The 23,465-nt window shown below is 39.8% G+C and overlaps 1 protein-coding gene across 2 annotated transcripts in view; it reads right to left on the bottom strand.

Moving 5' to 3' along the window:
* Window positions 1–23,465, bottom strand: part of NELL1 (neural EGFL like 1) — an 845,221-nt gene that overhangs the window by 39,901 nt on the left and 781,855 nt on the right. Inside the window, exon 16 of one of the 2 annotated variants that reach the window (XM_066364414.1) lies at window positions 8,011–8,151. The exons of the other annotated variant lie outside the window; for it this stretch is intronic. Coding sequence (XP_066220511.1) covers window positions 8,011–8,151 — 141 coding nt within the window. The remainder of the gene's footprint in view (window positions 1–8,010; window positions 8,152–23,465) is intronic. 2 annotated transcript variants of the gene reach the window in all.

The raw sequence follows: 23,465 nt of genomic DNA on the forward strand, positions 1-23,465 counted from the left end.
TAGTTCTCTCTGATCACTCTCTTTCCTAATTACCTACATATTTTACAATGTTGCCAGCTCTACAGTTAATTGCAATGGTATCAAATGCTATTGGATGGTTTATATATGTTGATTTTGTCTCCAACTTGGTCTTTTAAACTCCCTAAGGGATGAATTCTTTTCATTCTCCATACTGATCACTGTTTTTCAATCACTGGTCCATGACCAGTCCAGAAATTTCATGCTGGTCTGCCAAAGAGGTAACCACCCTGATGCTGTGTGAAGATTATAGACCCAATGATCTTAGCTGAATTCATTTATGTTCAGGGTGATTTCTGCCTTAGTGGTCCCCAAAATAACTTTCCTATTTTCACTGGTTCCTAGTGTAAAATGTTTGTTTAAAACATGAGGTCTGGATTAGTGAGAAGACCACAGCAAATTTGTTTTTATGGATAAACTACATATAACAACGCTATGATACACATGAAAAGTTGTGTTTTAATAGTCTTCTAATTTTCCTCCTCTTGGTTATCACCCATGGTCTCGTCACCGGGACTAGAACTGAGGTCCACTGGCTCCCCAAACACCAAGCACTGCTTCAGAGTCCAAGCTTGTTTTATCTGCTCCATGGCTGATCATGGCTGCTATCAGGAAGGTGATTGGACGGTAGGGAAATGGTCATTGAAAATTTAGTAAACAGGGACAGGGGTGGCTTACATAATAGATTCCACAGTTAGTTTGACAAGAACATGGGCCTGTCCTGTGTCAGCCCAGGTAGACTGTGGGTAAACAAAGCAACTTAGGCTCATACCGGAGTGTAGTACAATGAACTCTACTCCAACACCATTTTGTGAAGTGTTTATCACCAGCCTAAGGAGGTACATTTCCCTTCCCTTAGAAGCCCCAGAATTATCCAGTTTATCCTATATCCTGACCATCTCCAGGTTTATGTATGTATGGCTAGACTTGAAGGGGAGCAGAAAGCTTCCGGAGGGTCTAAGGGGACCCATTTCTCACCTAATTTAATATCTGCAACTTAGTGTTCATGACCTGTCCTTTTTCTACTCTAGTTACATAACGCCAAAAGTGCAGAGAAGGTAATGACATCAGTGGTTAGTCAGGTGATATTATTGTTAAGGCTAAGGTGGTATCAAATGAACTGCTAAAAACCTGCTACCCTGACATCCTGCCCCAGCTCCAAAACACTGCCCTCAAGTCCCGCGGATAAAATGATTCCTCAGGGCTCTTGGTCCAGACAGGATCGTGCATCTCTCCAACTAGGTTGCACTTGGTGTCTCTCATTCTCTCCTCGCCTTGCCTCACTGACCTCCAGCTGCTCCTCGTAACGTCTTCTCTACCTGTGGGCTCATCATTGATCTTACTCCCGTTCAGTAAGCATTCCAGTGCTAACATATGAAAAGCAGAAGCTCTGATATAAAACATGCCTAGATTATTGCCTCTGTGTACTATTTACAAACTGTGGAATTCGGGACAAGGTATCTTAATCTTTGGGACCTTTCCTCATCTTTAAAATGGTGGTAGTTATGGGGCTTCCTTCCTACAGTAGCTGTAGGAAATCAAGTGGATGATGCATAAAATTTCCTGGCAGAGTGTCAGGCGCATAGCCTAGGTGCTCCATTAGTGACGGTGGCTAATGTTATGAGCACTTAGGATGCAAGTGCCGAATGTGCCCGCTCTTCCTATGTTAGCTTAATTAATCCTCACAACTCCATAGCAGCTTATGAGGATGGCACTTTGTAAATTGCTTAGAGCAGGGCCTGGCGCAAAGGAAGCACTCAATGTCCGCTCTTCTGAGTATTAACTGCTCCTGCCTTCATTTGATAGGTGGGAAAGTCGAGATGAAGGGCGGTTAAATGTTGACTCTTAGTATCTACTACTTGCCAGGATATTTGCATAAAGAATACTTATATTAGAAAAAAAAATTCACCAGCACACATTATTTTAATCATTGTATGCTAAGGACACAAAGGCTCAGAGAGGTTAAATATCTTGCCAAATGCTGCTCAGCTAGAATGTGGCCGAGTCGGAATTTGATTCTAGGCCTACATAGACTTCACACATGCCTCTCCACCATCTCACACGGTTGCCCGCTAAGCTTCATTGCCGGCCCCCCTCCCCAGTGAGGTTTAGCAAGCATGGGAGCACCTCCAGGCTCCAGCCCTTTTCCTTTCCACGCCTGCAAGAACTCGGCACTGGGCAGGGACTGCAGAACCAAATCATTCTCAGGACATTTCAACCCTGACACATCAACCAGTTAAGGCTGAAATCTCTTTCCCAAGAGATTCCAGTGCAATCCGGCTATTCTATGTAGCTTTCCACGTTGATGACTGTTGCAGCGACTTCTCTGACAAGAAAAATCTCCATGGAGCCAATTATAGTGACCAGAGAGCAGTCTCCAGAGTATGGGAGCCTGGTTCACACAAGCAAGTTCTGGGGAAGAAGCAGTATTGGGAGGCCAAGGGGTGCCACGCCCAAAAAGAATAGCTATTGATTAATAAAATAGGGTTTACTGGAATATGAATGTATTGTCTAACACCAAAAAATAAAAAGTATGACCAATATAATTTAATTCAATACGAATTTACAAAGGACAGCAAAAGACCTCAACTGTACTCTAGGCCAGTGGTCCCCAACCTTTTTTGGGCCACAGACCAGTTTAATGTTAGAAAATATTTTCAGGGACCGGCCTTTAGGGTGGGACAGATAAATGTATCATGTGACCGAGATAAGCGTCAAGAGTGAGTCTTAGACGGATATAACAGAGGGAATCTGGTCATTTTTAAAAATAAACCATTGTTCAGACTTAAATATAAATAAAACGGAAATAATGTAAGTTACTTATTCTTTCTTTGCGGACCGGTACCAAATGGCCTACAGACCGGTACCAGTCCACGGCCCGGGGGTTGGGGACCACTGCTCTAGGCTACAAAAAACTGACGAAAAAGACAAGCCTAAAATTGGTAAATTCCATCAACAAGGTACAGACGTAAAACTGTGGGGATGTATAAGAGGGAGGCATCTTTTTTATTATTCGAGAGCATCTATGATGGTGATTCTCTACATTAACTGAATACTCTGTCTAATCAGAGAGTTAAAAAAAATGACCTCAGTCTAAGTTCCACAGTGGATCAACTGAATCCAAAACCCCAGGGTATTTTTGAAAAGCTACTCTGGTGGATCCACTGTAAAGCAGGTTTGAGAAACACTGGTTAGAGAGAAGGACCTCATCAGGATTTTGACAGGTGGGAATGGGGTTAGAGGGATGGTCAAGGAAAAGCATACAAGCAAAGGAGTAGAGAAAAGAGAAAAGAGAGTACAGAGTTTGGAAAGAGTGACAGCTGTATGGAGGAGGCAGATGACCCATGCAGAGTATGTGAGGGAGCAGAGGAGAAAATATGATTCCTGTGCACAAGCAAGATAGACCATGGAGACAGTCTTGCATCTGAGGGACTTTGAATCTTATTTTTAAAATATGTAAAAATCCTGCTCTTTATACATGCCGCTCTTAATTACATATCAGTTTTCATTTCTAAATGACCCAGATAACTATGCCAAGATAAAAAAAAAGCAATTGCTCACAAGTTTCGTTAAAATAAGAAGCATTAATTTCCACCTGTTGGTCAAACAAGTGTGTTAGGCTGGCTCGCTTGTACTTTGCCTGATTGGTGCATGAGCACGGGGCAGCACCACATGTGTATAGTCTATGTAAGGCTGCAGGTGCTTGCCCTCAGGGGAGCAGATTGCAGATTGCAGATTGCCTGCCACCATTGAGAGGGGCCATTGTTTGGTATTGTTTACCAAGGGGTCCCCCCTCCCCCAGCCTGTTTGCTCATGAGGAGAGAGAGAGAGAGAGAGAGAGAGGCGGTTTTCCCTGCCTGCTTGCTCATCTGCCATTGCAAGACTTTAATAAATGGAATTTTCACCATTCTCTGGCTCTACAGTTCCTTTAGTCTGCCCAAATCCAATGCGCATCTGCATGGCCACTACCACCAGCCTTACAGCATCACTGTGTCCAAACACAGAGAGCACTGTACATTATGGAACGGGGTCGCTGTCCCCTTCTGCAAAGAACACTTGGCTCATTTTTGTGTGCCCCTCATTCCTGGAATTATAAAAAATACACTAGAAAAAGAGAGAGAGAGAGAGAGAAAGAAAGAGTGCTAAACTTCTCAACAATGGCGATTTGGTCTGCCTCTACAATAGTGAAGACTGGCCATTTCTACAATAATATGATCTACTTTAGGAGAAACAGCCAAATCTTAAGCACTTTTGGTTACAAAATAGTAAATCTTGCACAGGTGCTGTTCCTTATGACATCGATACCAGTCGATGCTTACACTGACAGATGAAGTCAATAGAGCAGGTGTTATTATCCACATCTAACAAAAAATGGCATGGAGTGACATGCAACCGTTCTCCTAAAAGCCAACAACTGCCACATTTTAGTTTCTAACATATGCCATTCCTGCTATTATCTGAGGAAAACACATAGCTGAGTACATGTTGCTAAAACACTTAAAAAATATTTTTAAAGATTGTTTTAGATGCTATTTTTTTAATGTCAGCATTGGAAGCTAAAGTTATTTAGGGCTTATTCTGATGTGATCATTTTCAGTGCCATTAAGCTATGTTCTTAGGATTCAGAGCGTGACTGGTCATAAATCCGTCCAGAATGAGATCTTAGCTCATATACACCCATATTCCCATAAGGCTTGATACTGTGCTGATGTGATGATTATTCTCAATAAAGATTTTTTTTTCTGCACTAAAAGACTCCCATGATTTTGTAATATTCAACATCTTGTGTTATGTACCACACTCTACAGAGCGAGTTATGTCCAACTAAATAGAAAATAAACCTGACCTCATATGGTTTTGATTGTCTATTCCTTCAATTGTTTGTGCATCAAATGCCTTCCATGTGCCTACATTGGTCTAGTGGCTGGAGGTGTAGTGGTGAGAGACAGACAAGGCCTCTGCTCCCAGAAAATTTGTATGCTTGGGGCAGAAGACAATTACCCACATAGTAGATGTGAGAACAGAAAACTCTATAAAAGGTGTAGATGAGGCCCTGGCTGCTTGGTTTAGTAGTAGAACATTGGCCTGGTTGTGGATGTCCCAGGTTTGATTCCATCTACTTTTCTACTTACCCCCTTCCCATCTCTCTCTGAGTCTCTCTCACTCTTCCCATTCCGCAGCCATGGCTCAATTGGTTCAAACACATTGGCCCTGGGAGCTGAGAATGGCTCCATGGAGCCTCCACCTCAGGTGCTAAAAATAGCTCAGTCACCATCATGGCCCAAGATGGGAAGAGCATTGGCCCCAAATGGGGTTGCCAGGTGGATCCTGGTCAGGCTGCATGCGAGACTCTGTCTCTCTATCTCCCCTCCTCCTACTTGGAAAAGAAGGGAAAAAAAAAGATGTAGACGAGAGTGATATAATGATGTGACTGTGGAGGGACTACTTTAAATGGATAGCCAGGGAGGGTCTCCTTGAAAAAGTTGCACTACGGCTGAGAATTAAATAAGAAAAGAACAAAGTGATATGACAAGACAGGAGTCAAGTGTTCCCGACACAGACAACAGCAAAGGCCAGGAAACTGGGTGATTTAATTGTCATGTTCAAGGTATGAAAAGATCAAAAAGACTAAACATATAGAACATGAGTTCAAGAATTAGCCTTGAAGTCCACATAAAGAAGTTAGAAATTTATCTACATTCAATGGGAAACCGAGAGAAGGTTGACACAGAAAAGTGACATGATCTGATTATACATCCCTTTCACCCAGAAAGAATTCCAAACCAACAGAGTACCCTGAACTACCAAAGAAAAACTAAATGATGCTTATATGTCTGTTCTTATGAAGACCCATTTACAAAGATATTTCTAAAAGTGTGGAAATAAAAGGGAATTCAGATTGACAATTACCCAAGTTAAACATGCCACTAACCACAACAGTTCTGTTCCTTTGCCAGGGCATGCGGTTGCTGAGGTTTTCCTGTGCAGACCCAGGACCAGCTCCTGGATGAGCGAAGTGCTTCCCTGGGGAGTGCAGGAGCTTCCGTGACCCCCAGCCCGGACACAACATTCAGTAGAACAGATAGAAATCAGCAGGTGAAGGAACTGTGACATCTGTCATCTTATCAGGGGCATGTATGGGAGTGACAGGGCACTAATTGATGTAATGGATAATTACATTAGAACAACCAGGATAAACTGGGATTGTCCCAGGGATCGGGCATGTAGAGTACACTTGACCCAAGCTTGCATCTCCTCCTGTATGAAAACGGGTATGTGGCAGAAGGCAAGGTGTCATCTTTTCTGTGCCTGTGTTTCTGTCTCGGGCACATGAAGGGGTTACATTTACTCATGTATTGAACACCAACTACCGAAGAGTATGACTGGAGAGACAGAAGAATAAAGCTTATTTCGTGCTCACAGTCTAGTCAGAGAGCACATACCTTGTATGGTGGTGTAATAAACAAAGCTGGAAAAACATGAACCGAAGAAAGCTCTAGAGTTGCGCAAGGAGAGCAGTGATGGCTGCTATGAAGACATCAAAAAATGCTTCCTGGGGACCTGGTGATACATGAGCCTTTTGGTCTAGTTTCAGTCACAGAACATCTATTTACACTGAGCTCTACACACAGCAGTTCTGAGCTGTATCTAAAGAAAGAATACGAAAACCCAGGATAAATGCAAACCTCTTGCTGAGGTTGCAAAGAATTCTTTTAACAATAAAAGAAACATAAATAGAGTATGGGGCAGAGTGCTGAATATACAGGAACACTTAAGATCAAAATAACTCACATTCATCGAACATTTACTAGATATCAATACAATTAATTCTTACAATAGTCATATGAACTAGATATGAACATTTCCATTTTATAGATGAGATAACCGAGGTACAGACTAGCTAGGACCTTGCCCAAGGTAATGTACTTAGAAGTGGCAAGAGCTAGAACTTGACTACAGGGAATCTGGCTCAAGGGTCCACGCGTTTAACAACTCCACTGGCAGGCTTCTCAACAGTCATGTCAAAAATGTGGCAGATAATTCATGCTGTTGCCCTTTGGTCCCTAATTTCAACACTGCTTTAAGGCAATCTCCAGGGAGAAGTTAGAAAAACACTAAGTGGATTTCTGTAGCAACCTTTAAAAAAAGAGATATACAATGAGACAATGAATTCTAACACAGCAGTCTGGGCTTTGGGCACACGTGGTCAGAATGCCTGCCCTCTCAGTCTGTCCAAATCAGCATTACGAATTCAGCCGAGTCCTCATGACATGAAATAACTGCACTGGCCAAGGTGCTCATAGAGACAATTACATTTTTGATCAGCTGTTTGGGTTTCATGAAAGGTGTAAGGTCTTGAAGGTGAAGAACTCCATCTGTTAACTTCCTCCATTCAGCAAAGAATAGAACCACAAGCAGAGCAGCGATTAAGGGGACTTTGCAAAGATTATGAAGGTAATAGCCATAATAATAAGGTTAATGACACTATACATTTGTGCATCAATTCAAAATTTACCAACCTTAAATATAAGGCATCCCATTTAATCCTAACAATGCATGTGTATTATTATCCACATTTTTACATATTTACAGATGAAGGCTCAGAGAGGTGCAGTGACCTTTACAGAAAAATCTGTGATTTAAATTAAGCTTTCGAAGTCCAGCAACATGTCCTCTCTTACAGGTATATCTCAAAACAGTTAAAAATTCCAGCAAGCCACCATGATGTCCTTTAGAAAGAACTAAACACCTCAGCATACAGACCCAGGCTTTGTCCTTCAACTGCCCTAGTTTCTGTATAAAAATTCTAAAACCCCACACTGTATAATCCCTGGCCTAATCCGTGAATTGTAGAGGGAGGAAATTTGAAAACAGATGAGTTTAACCGGTGAGCGGTATATTTTAACACTGGGAACCGAACAGAGTACCAAAGCCAGCTGCCCTTCCTGCAAAGGTCCTGATGGACAGAGGGCATGGCCGGAAGCTGCTTACCAACACAGGACTCCCCGGACAGTGAATAGGTCCCATCGTCATGGAAACCGCTTCTGCACTCACAGTGGTACCACCCTGGCAGGTTAACGCAGCGGGAATGGTGGTGGCACTCAATGATTCCCTCTGTACATTCATCAATATCTGCCTCAGAGAAAAACACAAGCCCACCAGGACATTAATTTCTTTTGACACTAACCTTTCAGCAAACACCTAAAACATGCTCATGTCACACACAGCAATTATAAACCTGATTAGTTACCTAAAATGCAAGTTACAGGAAAAAAATAAACCCATTTTATTTCTCCCAGAATCCAAATTAAAAACTTCATTTTTGGATGCTTTCTTATATATTGGACAATGAATGAGAACCGAAGGGCATGAAGACATTCCCGACTTCAAAGGCTGTGCAGGCTTCTGCGTCATCAAAAACGAAACTGATGATGTTTGGCACATTTTTGGTATTGATTGTGTATGCCATTTTTTTCTGATTCAATAATTCCAAAATAGGATTCCAGATATTATTTGGTATTCTTTGATCCTATCAATGAACATTACTTTCAGGAAACTTTAGAGTAAACCATGCCAGACTGATGTTTCTATTATACTGCAGTCTCAGAGACTTACATGCCCTGCAAAATTTAGAGAGGAATATAATAATATGCACCATGTCCCAAATATCTATATTTGGCTGGGGAATGTTTTCTTTGGGGGGATTTTTAGAATCTTGGAAACTAGTGTTTCAGGGAGCACGGTTTAGAAAGTACTGTTCTAAATCTTTCAAAACTGCTGATTTACATGAGGACTTGTTTTATGACAGTCAATCAGAGATCCTCATTCTTCAGTCACTCCTGATGAAAGAAAGTCTCCTGGCCTTAGTTCGCTCTAGGATCTGGCTTTTCAGAACAAGCAAACACCTGGCTCGCGCACAGGTTCTCCAGCCCAAAGGCTTCCTCTGCGCTGGGGGCGCTGTCACCTCTGCAGAAAGATGAGCTGTCATTTGTGATGCCAAGGTCAGCGCATTCTCTCTGAGTAATTATTTCTTGGAATCTAGCCACTGTTGGCTGGGAATCATCCCCTTCTTCTCCTGGAAATATCTGAACCTTGGCAGTCATATATGAATAGAAATTGAATTAATATTGGGATATAACACATAATGATTAAGACCCTCCTCGAAGTCCTCTTCCACAGTTTCCTGCTCTAGGCATGGGCTCAGGGAAATCAGCCACCAGTGGTTCTACTACCGAGACAAGTCCTGGGGTGTGCACGGAACTGTGAATGTAGTTTGAAACCTGTCGCGCTCATCTATGGCATTCCAGCCAAGGAGAGAGAGAAGAAGAGCAGCACTTCATTCTGGGCAACTCCAGCTTCAGCAATAGCTTTTCCTGCCAGCTGCCATATTCTTCCTTTATGACTTTTATGATGGAGGTCCATACAGTCCTATAACACAGCATCTCTTAGGTGTCGAAAAGCAATCAGCCCTCAGCACTCAGTGCCTCTAGGGCAGCTTCAGTTACTGCAGTCAGGTTATGAGTTGTACATCCCCAGGAAATGAACTTGCTCCCATGGTGTTATCATTTCTGAAATGTTACAGGTGTGTGGTTCTGTGGGACACACGTTGGATCAGTAAAACTTTCAAAAATCGAAATAGAGAAGTGCCTGGAGGCTATGTTTCACAGAGAGCAATGGCTAACCCTAGGTGACGGAGTCAGTTCAGTACGTTTTTGGATACGGGTTACCAAGGGACGCACACATAACTAGAGAACTAATTTTCAAAGGTAACTGCTCTATGTTCAGATCAAAGAACTCTGCAGAGGAGCAGCAACAATTACATCTCAGGCTTTGTTTCCAAGGCTCCTCAAAAGCCCGTCACGGTCCCCACAGCCCGTCACTACTAGATGGCCAACAATATTTAAGTGACAACCATCTAGCCACAGTTAGTATTGTGGGAATCCAGGGAATACAAAAGCAAACAACCAAGAAACCAACAAAATCACATATCCTAGCTGGCCAGAGGCAGGTCTAGCATACACCTGCGGCCCGTTTCCCTCTCAAAACCATCGCAGTTTAGAGGATCAATTATCTGAACACACTACAAATAATTCCTCCAGCCCTCAATTTAATGGGCAATCTCTAGGAGAAAGAGCGGCGGTGAATGATGATGAATGAGGTGCAAATATTTTTTTCAACTCGCAGATATTTTTATGCCCAAAATGAAATGATAAGAGAGAACAGTAAAAGCTTCTGCGACCCAGCAGTACCGACACTGTTATCTGTGGAGGGCTCTCCTAGGGAATGAAGACAATGTGACAGTTATACATCTACAACTTTCCCAGGCACCAGGGATTCCTGGCTTACATTGAAAATGAGAAAAGCAGTGGAGATGACCGTTGTCTGGGAGCTGCCTTGCTCAGGGACAAGCTGGGAATAACCAGGGCTGATTGCTCACAGGCACCTGGTAACAAGGCCACACATTTCCATCTGGGCGCAAAGTTTATCATTGAAGCCCCAAATTCCATCTGATATGCAACCAGATGACTTGACAGGGGCTCACATTTTCACTGTGCCCATAAAAAAACAACAACTGGCTGTTTCTTCTGCACAGTCACAGCAGTGGTAAAAACAATCATCACCGACTCAAATCCAGAACACACTGGCAGGCTGTTTGGCGACATTTTGGGGGTTTTAAAAATTATTAATGGGTTGTGGCTGCCTTTGTCCTCAGAGATCTGTTTCTCCAGTCAGCACTTGCCACAGGCAAACCGACAAGACAGATGCGCTGGGGACGGGGTCTCAGCGAGTTCACTGTGGGATCCCCGTCTGCCACTAAAGGATTTCTGATAAGTCACAGGAAGCCTGGCTGCATGCATCACGCAGCTTGTCAGCCATCCCAGCGGAAACAGACAAACAAAAATAATCACTTTGGCTTCCTGGAACAAAGCCTAGGATTGTGTTTAAATTTCAGTTTAATCCAGAACAGGCATGAAAAAAGAGATGCTGGGAGATTGAGAGTGGAACCTCTAGTGTTCGTTTCTGTCTCCTGGCTACACAAAACCAGATCACGTGGCTCACAAATGGTGAAAGCAGGTTCAGAACTAGCGAGAACCCGTTTTTGTCATTAGTCTATCATATCATCTTGTTGATACATCAAGAAAGGAAGTTTTACACAAAAATAACATTTATTCAATTCTGTCAATACTGGTTGAGCTGGATATATGTACTAAAGATGATTTATGCATTGTGGTGGCTGGGAAGGTGACAAAGACATGATTCCTGAAAGGCAAGAGCTCAAAATCAAGGGGAGGAGTTGTACATACTCATCATTCTAATCCCAGCCAGGATCACCTTCTCCAACTCGTCCAGGTTTACAGTACCCCACCCCCAAGGACTCTACACACACACATCCATTTAAGAACATATCTTACCCCACATCACAATTTTTTTCCTTTTGTGTCCATCACTCAAATGCAAATTTATCAAACACAAAGACAACATCTTAGATGTACATTTCTTGTGATAGTATCAAGAAATACAAAGGTATCCCCCAAAAGTTTGTGAGAATGAATGAATATGCATGAAAAAATAAATGACAATGAACTAAATGAAAGGAACAATGAGAAAGAACTATAATAGAGTCAAAGGACCATAAGATTTCCTGCTGTTTGAACACAGAGATGCGATGATAATTCACAAAACTAAATGCAATGGCTTAGTTTAATCTATACATGTTATTTACCTTTGAAAACACCATGTAGTTTCTATTTAATACTTGGCTTGTAAATCTAATCTTTAGAGATTTTTAAGGTGGCATAATAGACAACAAAAAGACACATAGTTATAATTACCTCCAGAGAAGGATTCTATCACCTTGAGTTTTTTATTAACAATAAAAAAAGGATGACTGCCCAAGGTGTTTTCATAGGATGTGCCCTAAGCAACGCATTTAATCCTATTTGCAATGTACAGTGAGTTTGCTACCAAAAGCCATTTGCAAACAAATCCTTTCATTCTTGCAAAATTCTAGTCTCTTGAATTGGATGAATCTTTTCCTTCATCTGCTATCTTCCCCCTCAGATTTGCTACTTGAAAATTTATAAACACAGTTTTTCTTAAAGCTTATTTCCAAGGAGATACTTTTGTATTTCATATTAGTTGGTTAAAGTTCACAGTGAAGTATTGGCTTAACATGCATTTAGATTACATCTTTTCTAAGGATTTGTACAATGAGGAGGTAAGACTGGTAAGAAAAACTTTTGATACTTTCATTCATTCAACAAAGCTTTTTGAGCACACATGTATTACAGCCTGTGAAACAGAGATGAAAAGAAAAGGTTCCTGGGCTGCACACGCTTAGAGTCTAGCAGAGCAAGCTGAAATGCAAAAACTAGCCATGGCTGAGAACATGGCTTTGAAGACAAACACGACTTCAAATTCCTACTCACCACCATACTAATACATTAGTAAGATTTTTACAAATCTGTGTTTTCTCATCTGTAACGTGAAGAGAATAAAAATGAACTTCATAGGATTGATGAAAAACAACAACAAAAATACTCGTAAACAAAATCTATTATGTTTCTTCTCTTGCACAGGATGTTAACTTTGGTCTCTATACTGCCGCTAGCAACCAGAAGTTGGGCAAAAAAAAAAAAAAAAAAAAAAAAATACTAACTTATAATCAGGAAACTGATTATATGTAGGGCTGCAAGATAACTTCTGGGTCTTTAAAAACATTCATTTGTATTTTGAGATAATTGTAATATTGTAAAACACACAGGTATGGAATTTATGAAACTATAATATATACCTCATTTAAATGTGGATTTTCTCCTCCCCAAAATAGTCATATCAACTTAAGGAATGTTTGAGGGAAACTAAAAAGACAAAAAAATGAAACAGAGACTCTGTTGAAGTGAAACAGACTAGCTCTCTCATCTCTTCTTCCTAGGCTCCCAGCTGTGTCCTTAGCACACCTCCTCTGCAGATGGATGAGAGCATGTGAATAAACTTGAAATAATGCAATTCCAACATGGCCCACAAAAACGCCTCACATAAGCCTCCATACTATTTCCACCTGCCCACTGGGGGCTAAGGTACAGAGACACCTTGAAAGGCACTTGTTAAAAATGGCAGTGTCTAGGCCTGACCTGTGGTGGCGCAGTGGATAAAGCATTGACCTGGAAATGCTGAGGTCGCCGGTTCGAAACCTTGGGCTTTGCCTGGTCAAGGCACATATGAGAGTTGATACTTCCAGCTCCTCCCCCCTTCTCTCTCTCTGTCTCTCTCTCCTCTGTCTCTCTCCTCTCTAAAATGAATAAATAAAATAAAAAAATTAAAAAAAATAATGGCAGTGTCTTTGTCTGCCTGGTGTCTTGCATGATTATGTAGAGCAGAGCCTTTCCACAGATCAGAGCTGTCATGGACTTTTTTCTCTCTTTTTTCCAACTAAAAAGAGGGGAGAAAGGCTCCCTCATGTGCCCTGACCAGGATCCACCCGGCAACCCTGTCTGGGGCCAATGCTCTGTCCATCTTGGGCTGTGCTTACAACCAAGCTATTTTTAGCACCTGAGGCAGAGGCTCCATAGAGTCATCCTTAGTACCTGGGGCCAATGCACACCTACCAATCGAGCTATGGCTATGGGAAGGGAAGAGAGAGAGAGAGAAAGAGATAAGGAGGAGGGGTAGGAATGGAGAAGCAAATGGTCACTTCTGTGTGCCCTGATCAGGAATCAACCTGGAACATCCACACGCCAAGCCAACATTTTACCACTAAGCCAACTGACCAGTGTCTGTCATGGCCTATTGATACGAGCAAGAAAAACATTTCTATCTTACTGAGCCATTACACAGTGTGGGGTACTTGACTGCTACAGCCAGCATTTTCTGTCCTTTCCACATTAAGGAGGAAAGACGGTGCTCAGGTCAGAACTCACGCAGAGACAATCTCTGAAAACAAAAACAAGCAACCAAGAAAAAAGCTTCTGCACCAATCACTGGTTATATAGGCAGCTAAAGGAGTAGAAGTTTTGTACTTAAAGCCAAGACTCAAGATAACAAGCAAGCAAGACAAAGCTTTGGAGTCAGATACACACTTGAGATTGAATCCTGGCTTTGTTACTTTCTAGCTGTGTGACTCTGAGCAAGTGATTTATATCTTGTCAGCTTCAGTTTCCCCCGGCTCAGAAATGAGGAGGATATCACCTAGCTCATAATGCTGTTTCAGGGATTGAATGAGATCAATGTAAAACCACTTTACAAAGCAAGGCAGGCAATCATTAGGCCTGCAATAATGAACATTCTCTAATTTCTATTCTCCATTCAGCCACGGAGAAACTGTGTACATGCCAAGGCGATCTCAGTGTTGAGATTTCCATTCCTGGCATCTAAAATGAAAGGATTGTGCTATTGCAGACTCAGTCCTCCTCCAGCTTTAACGCCCTACCGACATGCAGGGAGATCTGGGCTTTGGGCTTATGTCTTCCTCTGCTACTAACCAGCTAAATGGCTGCCGTTAGCTTTAAGTGACCTCTTTGACTTCTTTGGACCTCAATTCATTAGCCAATTTTTTTTTAAATGCATGTTTTGTCTGTTTCACAAACAAAACTCTGATAAGGTATGAGCAAGCTCTGGAAGTCAATTAACTGCTACACAAAACACACAATAATACCATTGTTACTATTTCTTCTTCCCTAAATCCTAATTAGCCACTAGTTCTGGTCCAATACACTGAAAGGTGCCTGTTGTGAATGACAATGTCGGTGGCATTGGTTATATGCTCTCTGCCTTTTGTACATCTCATCTCTTCCTTTGCTGGCTTAGCCCAAGAGCCTGTGTCTCTTCCTGCTTTCACCCTTCTTATGTTATCTCCAGTCTTTCTTTTTGTCTATCTATTCTCTAAACAAACATTCCCTAATCCCTCCATAAAGAAAAGAAACAATTTATTTGTAGTTGAGCTCTGCTCTTTAGTCTGGAGGCCCTCTCAGAAACAGCTCTAAACTGACCCCTAACCTGGGTTCACATACACACTTACATCCTCTAAGAATGAGATAACCTCAGAGGTCTTTTCATTTCAAACTCATTCTGCCCGAAGTGTTACATATCATACAGGGTGGGGCAAAAGTAGGTTTACAGTTGTGAGTATGAGAAACACAGAGTTTATTCTTGTATTATTATTCATTTATTATTGTATTGTTTTCCATACAAACAACTGTCAACCTATCTTTGCCCCCTCATATCTTTCTATATATCAAACTAATTTTCCTCCCAGCATTCCTTTCTAGCTCTCCTTCCTCATAATGAATGAAGCAAAGATCAAAGTTTCTATAATGACTCACAAAGTCCGACGTGAATTGCCTACTCTTACCTCTTTGAGTGCTTCAAACACTGTTTCTTCTGTTTACCCAAGATACCCACACTGACTTCTTAGCTACTCCCCAGGCATATCAGTCTTTGTGTATGTTGTTTGTGCATTTTGTTCCTTCTGCCTAGAATTTTCTCTCAGATATGCCCATGACTTTATCTCTCAACCTCCAAGTCTTTCCTTGAATATCCATCTTCCCTGAAAGCTCATCCGCTGGCCACCGTATCTAAAAGTACAACGTACCTACTCACTTCAGCTCAAAAACTCCTTATTCTCTTTCTATATTTATCTTCTTTGCATGGATTGCCACATAACATACCTATACTTTCATGCATATCTTGTTTTTCATCTTATCCCCTCACTAGAATGTAAGCCCCATGAAGTGATATGAGAACAAAACAGGAGCCACAATTTGGAGGGCATGGAATGATTTGCTGGATGAAGGGCAGACAGAAGAAGGGAAGGTAAATGCACTAGGAATGCTTTCTTTAATGTGGTTTAAAAATCTGCTTGGACTTTCCCCTACTGAAGCTGAGAAAACACCCTGCCCCCCGAGAGATTAGTTGGTGAAAGAGGTCTTCAGAGTCTCAGGTTACACCCATTGCATTCCTGGATACAGTTTTAAGAAATCCCCCTGATGAGATCAGCAAACAAGACTATCACCTGTTAAGAAAACAAACAAATCAAGACTTCAAAGCTGCCCAAATCCGAAAGTGGATTATAAATAATACCTGATACCAACCCAAGAAGACCTTAAATAATACAATTGAAAACTGGTGGCAGACAACACCAAGCCTAGACTGAACCAACTCTACAAACAAAACACCCAAACACAGATAATGAGAAGACAAGAAGTGCAATCCAAATGAAACCACAAGAGAAACCTTCAGGAGATGAACTGAGTGATATGGAAATAATCAAACTTCCAGATGCGGAGTTCAAAATAATGATTGTAAGGATGCTTAGGGATCTTAGAACAACAATGGATGGTCATTATGAACATCTAAATAAAGAAATAGCAAGTATAAAAAAGGATATTGAAATATTAAAAAAGAATCAGTCGGAGATGACAAATACAATATCAGAAATAAAGACCACAATGGAAGGAATTAAAAACAGGATAGATAGAGCTGAGGATTGAATCAGCAAGTTGGAGGACAACTTGAATGAAGGCAAGAAAGCAGAGAAGAAAAAAGAAAAAGGACTCAAAAAGTCTGAGGAAACTCTTAGAGAGCTCTGTGACAACATGAAGAGAAATAACATCCTCATCATAGGGGTTCCTGAACAAGAAGAGAAAGAACAAGGGATAGAGACTTTGTTCAATCATATCATAGCTGAAAACTTCCCTAAATTAATGCAGGAGAAACTCTCACAAGTTCAAGAAGCACAGAGAACTCCATTAAAGAGAAACCCAAAGAAACCTATGCCAAGACACATCATAATTAAAATACCAAAGCTAAGTGATAAAGAGAAAATATTAAAAGCTGCAAGAGAAAAAAGATGCTATCACCTACAGAGGAGCCCCCATAAGGATGACATCTGACTTTTCAACAGAAACACTTGAGGCCAGAAGGGAATGGCAAGAAATATTCAAAGTAATGCAGAACAAGAACCTACAATCAAGACTACTTTATCCAGCAAGGCTATCATTTAAAATTGAAGGAGAAATAAAAAGCTTCCCAGACAAAAAACAACTCAAGAAATTCATTACAACCAAACCAATGCTGCAGGAAATGTTAAGGGGCCTGTTGTAAACAGATCAAAGTGGGAAAAGAATATAGCAAAAAAGGAATACAGCTTTAAAGAATAAAATGGTAATAAACAACTACATATCAATAATAACCATAAATGTAAATGGATTAAATGATCCAATCAAAAGACATAGGGTAGCTGCATGGATAAGAAAACAGGACCCATTCATATGCTGTCTACAAGAGACACACCTTAGAACAAAAGATGCACATAGATTGAAGGTAGAAGGATGGAAAAAATATTTTATGCAAATGGAAATGAAAAAAAAGCTGGGGTAGCAATACTTATATCAGACAAAATGGACTTTAAAACAAAGGATATAGTAAGAGATAAAGAAGACCACTACATAATGCTAAAGGGAGTAATCCAACCGAAAGATATAACTATTAAAAATGTCTATGCACCTAATATAGGAGCACCTAAATATATAAAGCAGACTTTGATGGATTTAAAGGGCAAGATCAACAGCAATACTATAATAGTAGGGGATTTCAATACCCCACTAACATCACTAGATAGATCCTCAAGAAAGAAAATTAACAAAGAAACAGCAGACTTAAAGGACACACTAGATCAACTCGATTTAATAGATATCTTCAGAACCTTTCACCCTAAAGCAGCAGAATATACATCTTTTCAAGTGCTCATGGTACATTCTCTAGAATAGACCACATGTTAGGGCACAAAAGTGGTCTCAACAAATTTAAGAAGTTTGAAATCATATCGAGCACTTTCTCTGATCACAATAGCATGAAACTAGAAATGAACCACAACAGAAAAGTTCAAAAACTCTTAAACACATGGAAACTAAATAGCAGGTTGTTAAATAACGAATGGATTAAGAATGAGATCAAAGAAGAAGTAAAAAATTCCTAAAAACGAATGACAATGAGCATACAACAACTAAAAATTTATGGGACACAGCAAAAGCAGCACTGAGAGGGAAGTTCATAGCACTACAGGCACACCTTAAGAAACTAGAAAAAGCTCAAATAAACAACTTAACCCTGCATCTAAAAGAACTGAAAAAGAACAGCAAGTAAAGCCCAAATGTAGTAGAAGGAAGGAAATAATAAAGATCAGAGCAGAAATAAATGACATAGAGGCTAAAGAAACAATACAGAGGACCAATGAAACTAGGAGCTGGTTCTTTGAAAAAGTAAACAAGATTGATGAACCTTTAACTAGACTCACCAAGAAAAAGAGAGAGAGGACTCAAATAAATAAAATTAGAAATGAGAGAGGAGAAATAACAACTGACACAACAGAAATACAAAATATTGTAAGAAAATACTATGAAGAACTGTATGCCAAAAAACTAGACAACCTAGATGAAATGGACATATTCCTTAAAACATACAATCTTCTAAAAATCAATCTGGAAAAATCAGAAAACCTAAACAGACTGATTACACCAAATGAGATAGAAACAGTTATCAAAAAACTCCCAACAAAGAAAAGTCCAGGGCCTGATGGCTTCACAACTGAATTGTCCCAAATATTCAAAGAACTAACTCCTATGCTTCTCAAGCTATTTCAAAAAATTCAAGAGGAAGGAAGACTTACAAGCTCCTTTTATGAGGCCAGCATAATTCTGATTCCAAAACCAGGCAGAGACAACACAAAGAAAGAAAATTATAGGCCAATATCTCTGATGAATATAGATGCTAAAATCCTCAACAAAATATTAGCAAACCAGATCCAACAATATATAGAAAAAATCATATACCATGATCAAGTGGGATTTATTCTGGGGAGGCAAGGCTGGTACAATATTCGTAAATCAATGTGATTCATCACATAAACAAAAAGAAGGACAAAAACCACATGATAATTTCAATAGATGCAGAAAAAGTATTTGATAAAATCCAGCACCCATTCATGATCAAAATTCTCAGCGGCCTGACCTGTGCTGGTGCAGTGGATGAAGTGTCGACCTGGAAATGCTGAGGTTGCCAGTTCGAAACCCTGGGCTTGCCTGGTCAAGGCACACATGAGAGTTGATGCTTCCAGCTCCTCCCCCCTGTCTCTATCTCCTCTCTCTCTCTCTGTCTTTCTGTCTCTCTCTCCTCTCTAAAATGAATGAATAAATAAATAAAAACTCTCAGCAAAGTGGGAATACAGGGAACATACCTCAACATGATAAAAGCCATCTATGAGAAACCCATAGCCAACATCATATTCAATGGGCAAAAATTAAAAGCAATCCCCTTAAGATCAGGAACAAGGCAGGGGTGCCCCCTTTCACTACTCTTATTCAACATAGTCCTGGAAGTCCTAGCCACAGCAATCAGACAAGAAGAAGAAATAAAAGGCATTCAAGTTGGAAAAGAAGTAAAACTATCATTATTTGCAGATGATATGATATTGTATATAGAAATCCTTGAAGTCTCAGTCAAAAAACTACTGGACCTGATAAATGAATTCAGCAAAGTGGTAGGATATAAAATTAATACTCAGAAATTAGAGGCATTTTTATATGCCAACAATGAACAGTCAGAAAGAGAAATTAAGGAAACAATCCCCTTCACTATTACAACCAAAAAATAAAGTACCTAAAAGTAAACTTAACCACAGAGACTAAAGACTTGTACTCGAAAAATTATAAAGCATTGATAAAAGAAATCAAGAAAGATACAAATAAGTGGAAGCATATACCATGCTCATGGTTAGGAAGAATAAACATCATTAAAATGTCTATATTACCCAAAGCAATCTATAAATTCAATTCAATACCAATTAAAATACCAATGACTTACTTCAAAGATATAGATCACATATTCCAAAAATTTATATGGAACCAAAAAAGAACATGAATAGCCTCAGCAATCTTAAAAAAGAAGAATAAAGTGGGAGGTATCATACTTCCTGATATTAAGTTATACTGCAAGGCCATTGTACTCAAAACAGCCTGGTACTGGCATAAGAACATGCATATAGGTCAATGGAATAGAACAGAGAACCCAGAAATAAACCCACAGCTCTATAGACAACTGATATTTGACAAAGGAGGTAAGGGCATACAATAGAGTAAAGACAGCCTCTTTAACAAATGGTGTTGGAAAAATTGGACAGCTACCTGCAAAAAAATGAAACTAGACCACCAGCTTACACCACTCACAAAAATAAACTCAAAATGGATAAAGGACTTAAATGTAAGCCATGAAACCATAAGCATCTTTGAAGAAAACATAAGCAGTAAGCTCTCTGACATCTCTTGGAGCAATATATTTGCTGATTTATCTCCATGGGAAAGTGAAATAAAAGACACGATAAACAAATGGGACTATATCAAACTAAAAAGCTTTTGCACAGCTAAAGACAATAAGAACAGAATAAAAAGACAAACTACACAATGGGAGAACATATTTGACAATACGTCTGATAAGGGGTTAATAACCAAAATTTATAAAGAACTTGTAAATCTCAACACCAGGAAGACAAACAATCCAATCAAAAATGGGAAAAAGAAATGAATAGACACTTCTCCAAAGAGGACATACAGATGGCCAATAGGCATATGAAAAAGTGCTCAACATCAGTAATCATTAGAGAAATGCAAATTAATACCACAATGAAATATCACCTCACACCAGCCAGAATGGCGCTCATCAACAAAACAACACAGAATAAGTGCTGGCGAGGATGTGGAGAAAAGGGAACCCTCCTGCACTGCTGGTGGGAATGCAGACTGATGCAGCCACTGTGGAAAACAATATGGAGATTCCTCTAAAAATTGAAAATCAAACTGCCTTTTGACCCAGCTATCCCAGTTTTAGGAATATACCCCAAGAATACCATAGAACTGCTCCAAAAGGAGAAATGCACCCCCATGTTTGTGGCAGCATTGTTCACAATAGCGAAGATCTGGAAGCCCAAGTGTTTGTCAAGAGGACGAGTGGATTAAAAAGCTTTGGTACATATATACTATGGAATATTACTCAGCCATAAGAAATGATGACATCGGATCATTTACAATAACATGGATGGACCTTGATAACATTATACGGAGTGAAATAAGTAAATCAGAAAAAACTAAGAACTATATGAATCCATACATAGATGGGACATGAAAATGAGAGTCAGAGACATGAACAAGAATGTGGTGGTTACAGGGTTTGGGGAGGTGGGGGAGGGGGGGATGAGGTGTGGAAGGAGAGAGGGGGTGGGGGAGGGGAGGGGCACAAAGAAAACCAGATAGAAGGTGATGGAAGACAATTTGACTTTGGGTGAGGGGTATACAGCATAATCAAATGTCAAAATAATCTGGAGATGTTTTCTCTCAACATATGTACCCTGATTTATCAATGTCAATGCATTAAATTTAATTAAAAAATGATTTAAAAAAACAAACAAACAAACAAAAAGAAAAGCAGTATGGAGTTACATGAAAAATTTTAAATGTCACCTAAAACCTATATGATTCTATTAACCATTGTCACCCCATAAAATTTAATAAAATTAAAAAAAATCTGCTTGCACCCACTCTGTACATCTGTGGCCAATGCCCTGCTCCAGTTTTGTACTTTCTGAGATCTGAAGAAGTTCAGGACCTCCAGGCTGGCCTTTCAAACCACCATTCCCTCCAATCCATAACAATGTTTGGCTAATGTTCCCCAAACTAATTACTCAGAAAAGTTTAATTAAAGTCACCCTAGCTATTCTGGCACTTGATATCTAATTCAGCTTGAGTTGGTCACTTTCCATCTTAATATTTTAACTGTATAATTTTTGTAATAAGCAAAGGGTAAATTGGATCAGTGTATTTCATCCAGTACTCTACAGAGTATTACATTTCCATGGAGGTGCCCTTTGGTAGACCAGGTCATTCTCCAGATGGACGAACCTTGAGTGACCATTGAGCAGCTATAGGTTTCTGTAGTATAGATCAAGTCAAGTTTCATTACTATGAATGCTCATTTTAAAAACATTGATATAGATCATATTCACTCCCAGCCTAAAAATCCTAAAATTCTGTAATTTTATTATGCTCTGTGTCTTAGCAATGATCATTATTATACAATTCCCTGACCAGGTAGTCAAAGTCAGAAATGTGATCTCACTTTGCCCACCAATCCCTTTTCATTTCTCAAAATTCTTCAGTATAGAACCATTGCATAGTCTGGCCGGTTGCTTTAGTGCCCACATGCACTATGCTCCATTTCATTCATGCTCCCCACCCTGCAAGTGACATTCTAAAAATTAAACTCTTAGCCCAAATTCTAATTCCACTCAAATGTCTTCTTTCTTTTCTCCAGATTGCTAGAATATTTAACAGTGTTGCCACCCTATTAAACTCTTGCATCCATTCTATTTTAGAAAATTCTGTGTTTTCTTAGTATAGTTCTATCAAATAGAGAGAATTTTTGAACTTCCACCCATTAATAATTTACTACAATACATGTTAGGTCTTTTGACAAGTCCTTTATATTCACTATTTTATTTGATATCCAGAATGCCTCTGATAAAATTTGAATTACCTTAATTTTATAACAAATGGAGGCTTAAAAATTTAAAGACTATGCCCAAGGTAAAGCGTCTGGAAAGTGGTACGCTGTGGTTTTAAACCAAGGTCTATTCAACTCCAAAATGCATACTGTTAACCGGGGGGGGGGGGGGGGGGGGGGTTAACCTTTTTTATACCTATTGCCCACTTTTGTATCTCTGTTAGTAGTAAAATTATCTAACCACCAACCAGTTCCACAGTAATGGTGATTTATAAAGTAGGGAAGTAACTTTACTTTAAAATATTTATAAAGCAAAGTTACAGCAAGTTAAAGCATATAATAATAATTACTTATCAAGTACTTTATGTCGGATTTTTGCTAAGTTTGGCAGAATAAATCTTAATAAAACAACTTGCTATAGTTAAATCTATCTTTTTATTTCTACTTTGGTTGCTCCGCTACCGCCCACCATGAAAGCTGGAACGCCCACTAGTGGGCGGTAGGGACCAGGTTGACTACCACTGCTGTTAACCATTGTACCACACAGCTTCCTGCACATTTTGGAGGAAGAAGGAGCGTCTCTCTTATCATCACTTGTGCCTAAGGTGCCATTTTAAGCTTAAAGCTGACTTAACTCATTGTTATCAGTAAGTCTTCAGATGAAAGAGAGAAAGAGTTGAGTGAAGTCTTTAGCCAATGCTACCACCGAGAAGGCAGAATTTGAGTTTGAGTGTAGCTAATTTAACTGCATGCTATAATAAAAATAAACACCCTTCAGAGGAATTCTACCTCTACAAAGTAGGAACATAGTATGCAATATACAACAAATATTATTAGACATCTAAAGATAGAAGAAAATATGACTCAATGCAAAAGAGAAAAAGCCGATAATAGAAAGC

This window comes from Saccopteryx leptura, chromosome 1, assembly GCF_036850995.1.
Source record: "Saccopteryx leptura isolate mSacLep1 chromosome 1, mSacLep1_pri_phased_curated, whole genome shotgun sequence".
In the NCBI taxonomy this organism is placed as follows: domain Eukaryota; kingdom Metazoa; phylum Chordata; class Mammalia; order Chiroptera; family Emballonuridae; genus Saccopteryx; species Saccopteryx leptura.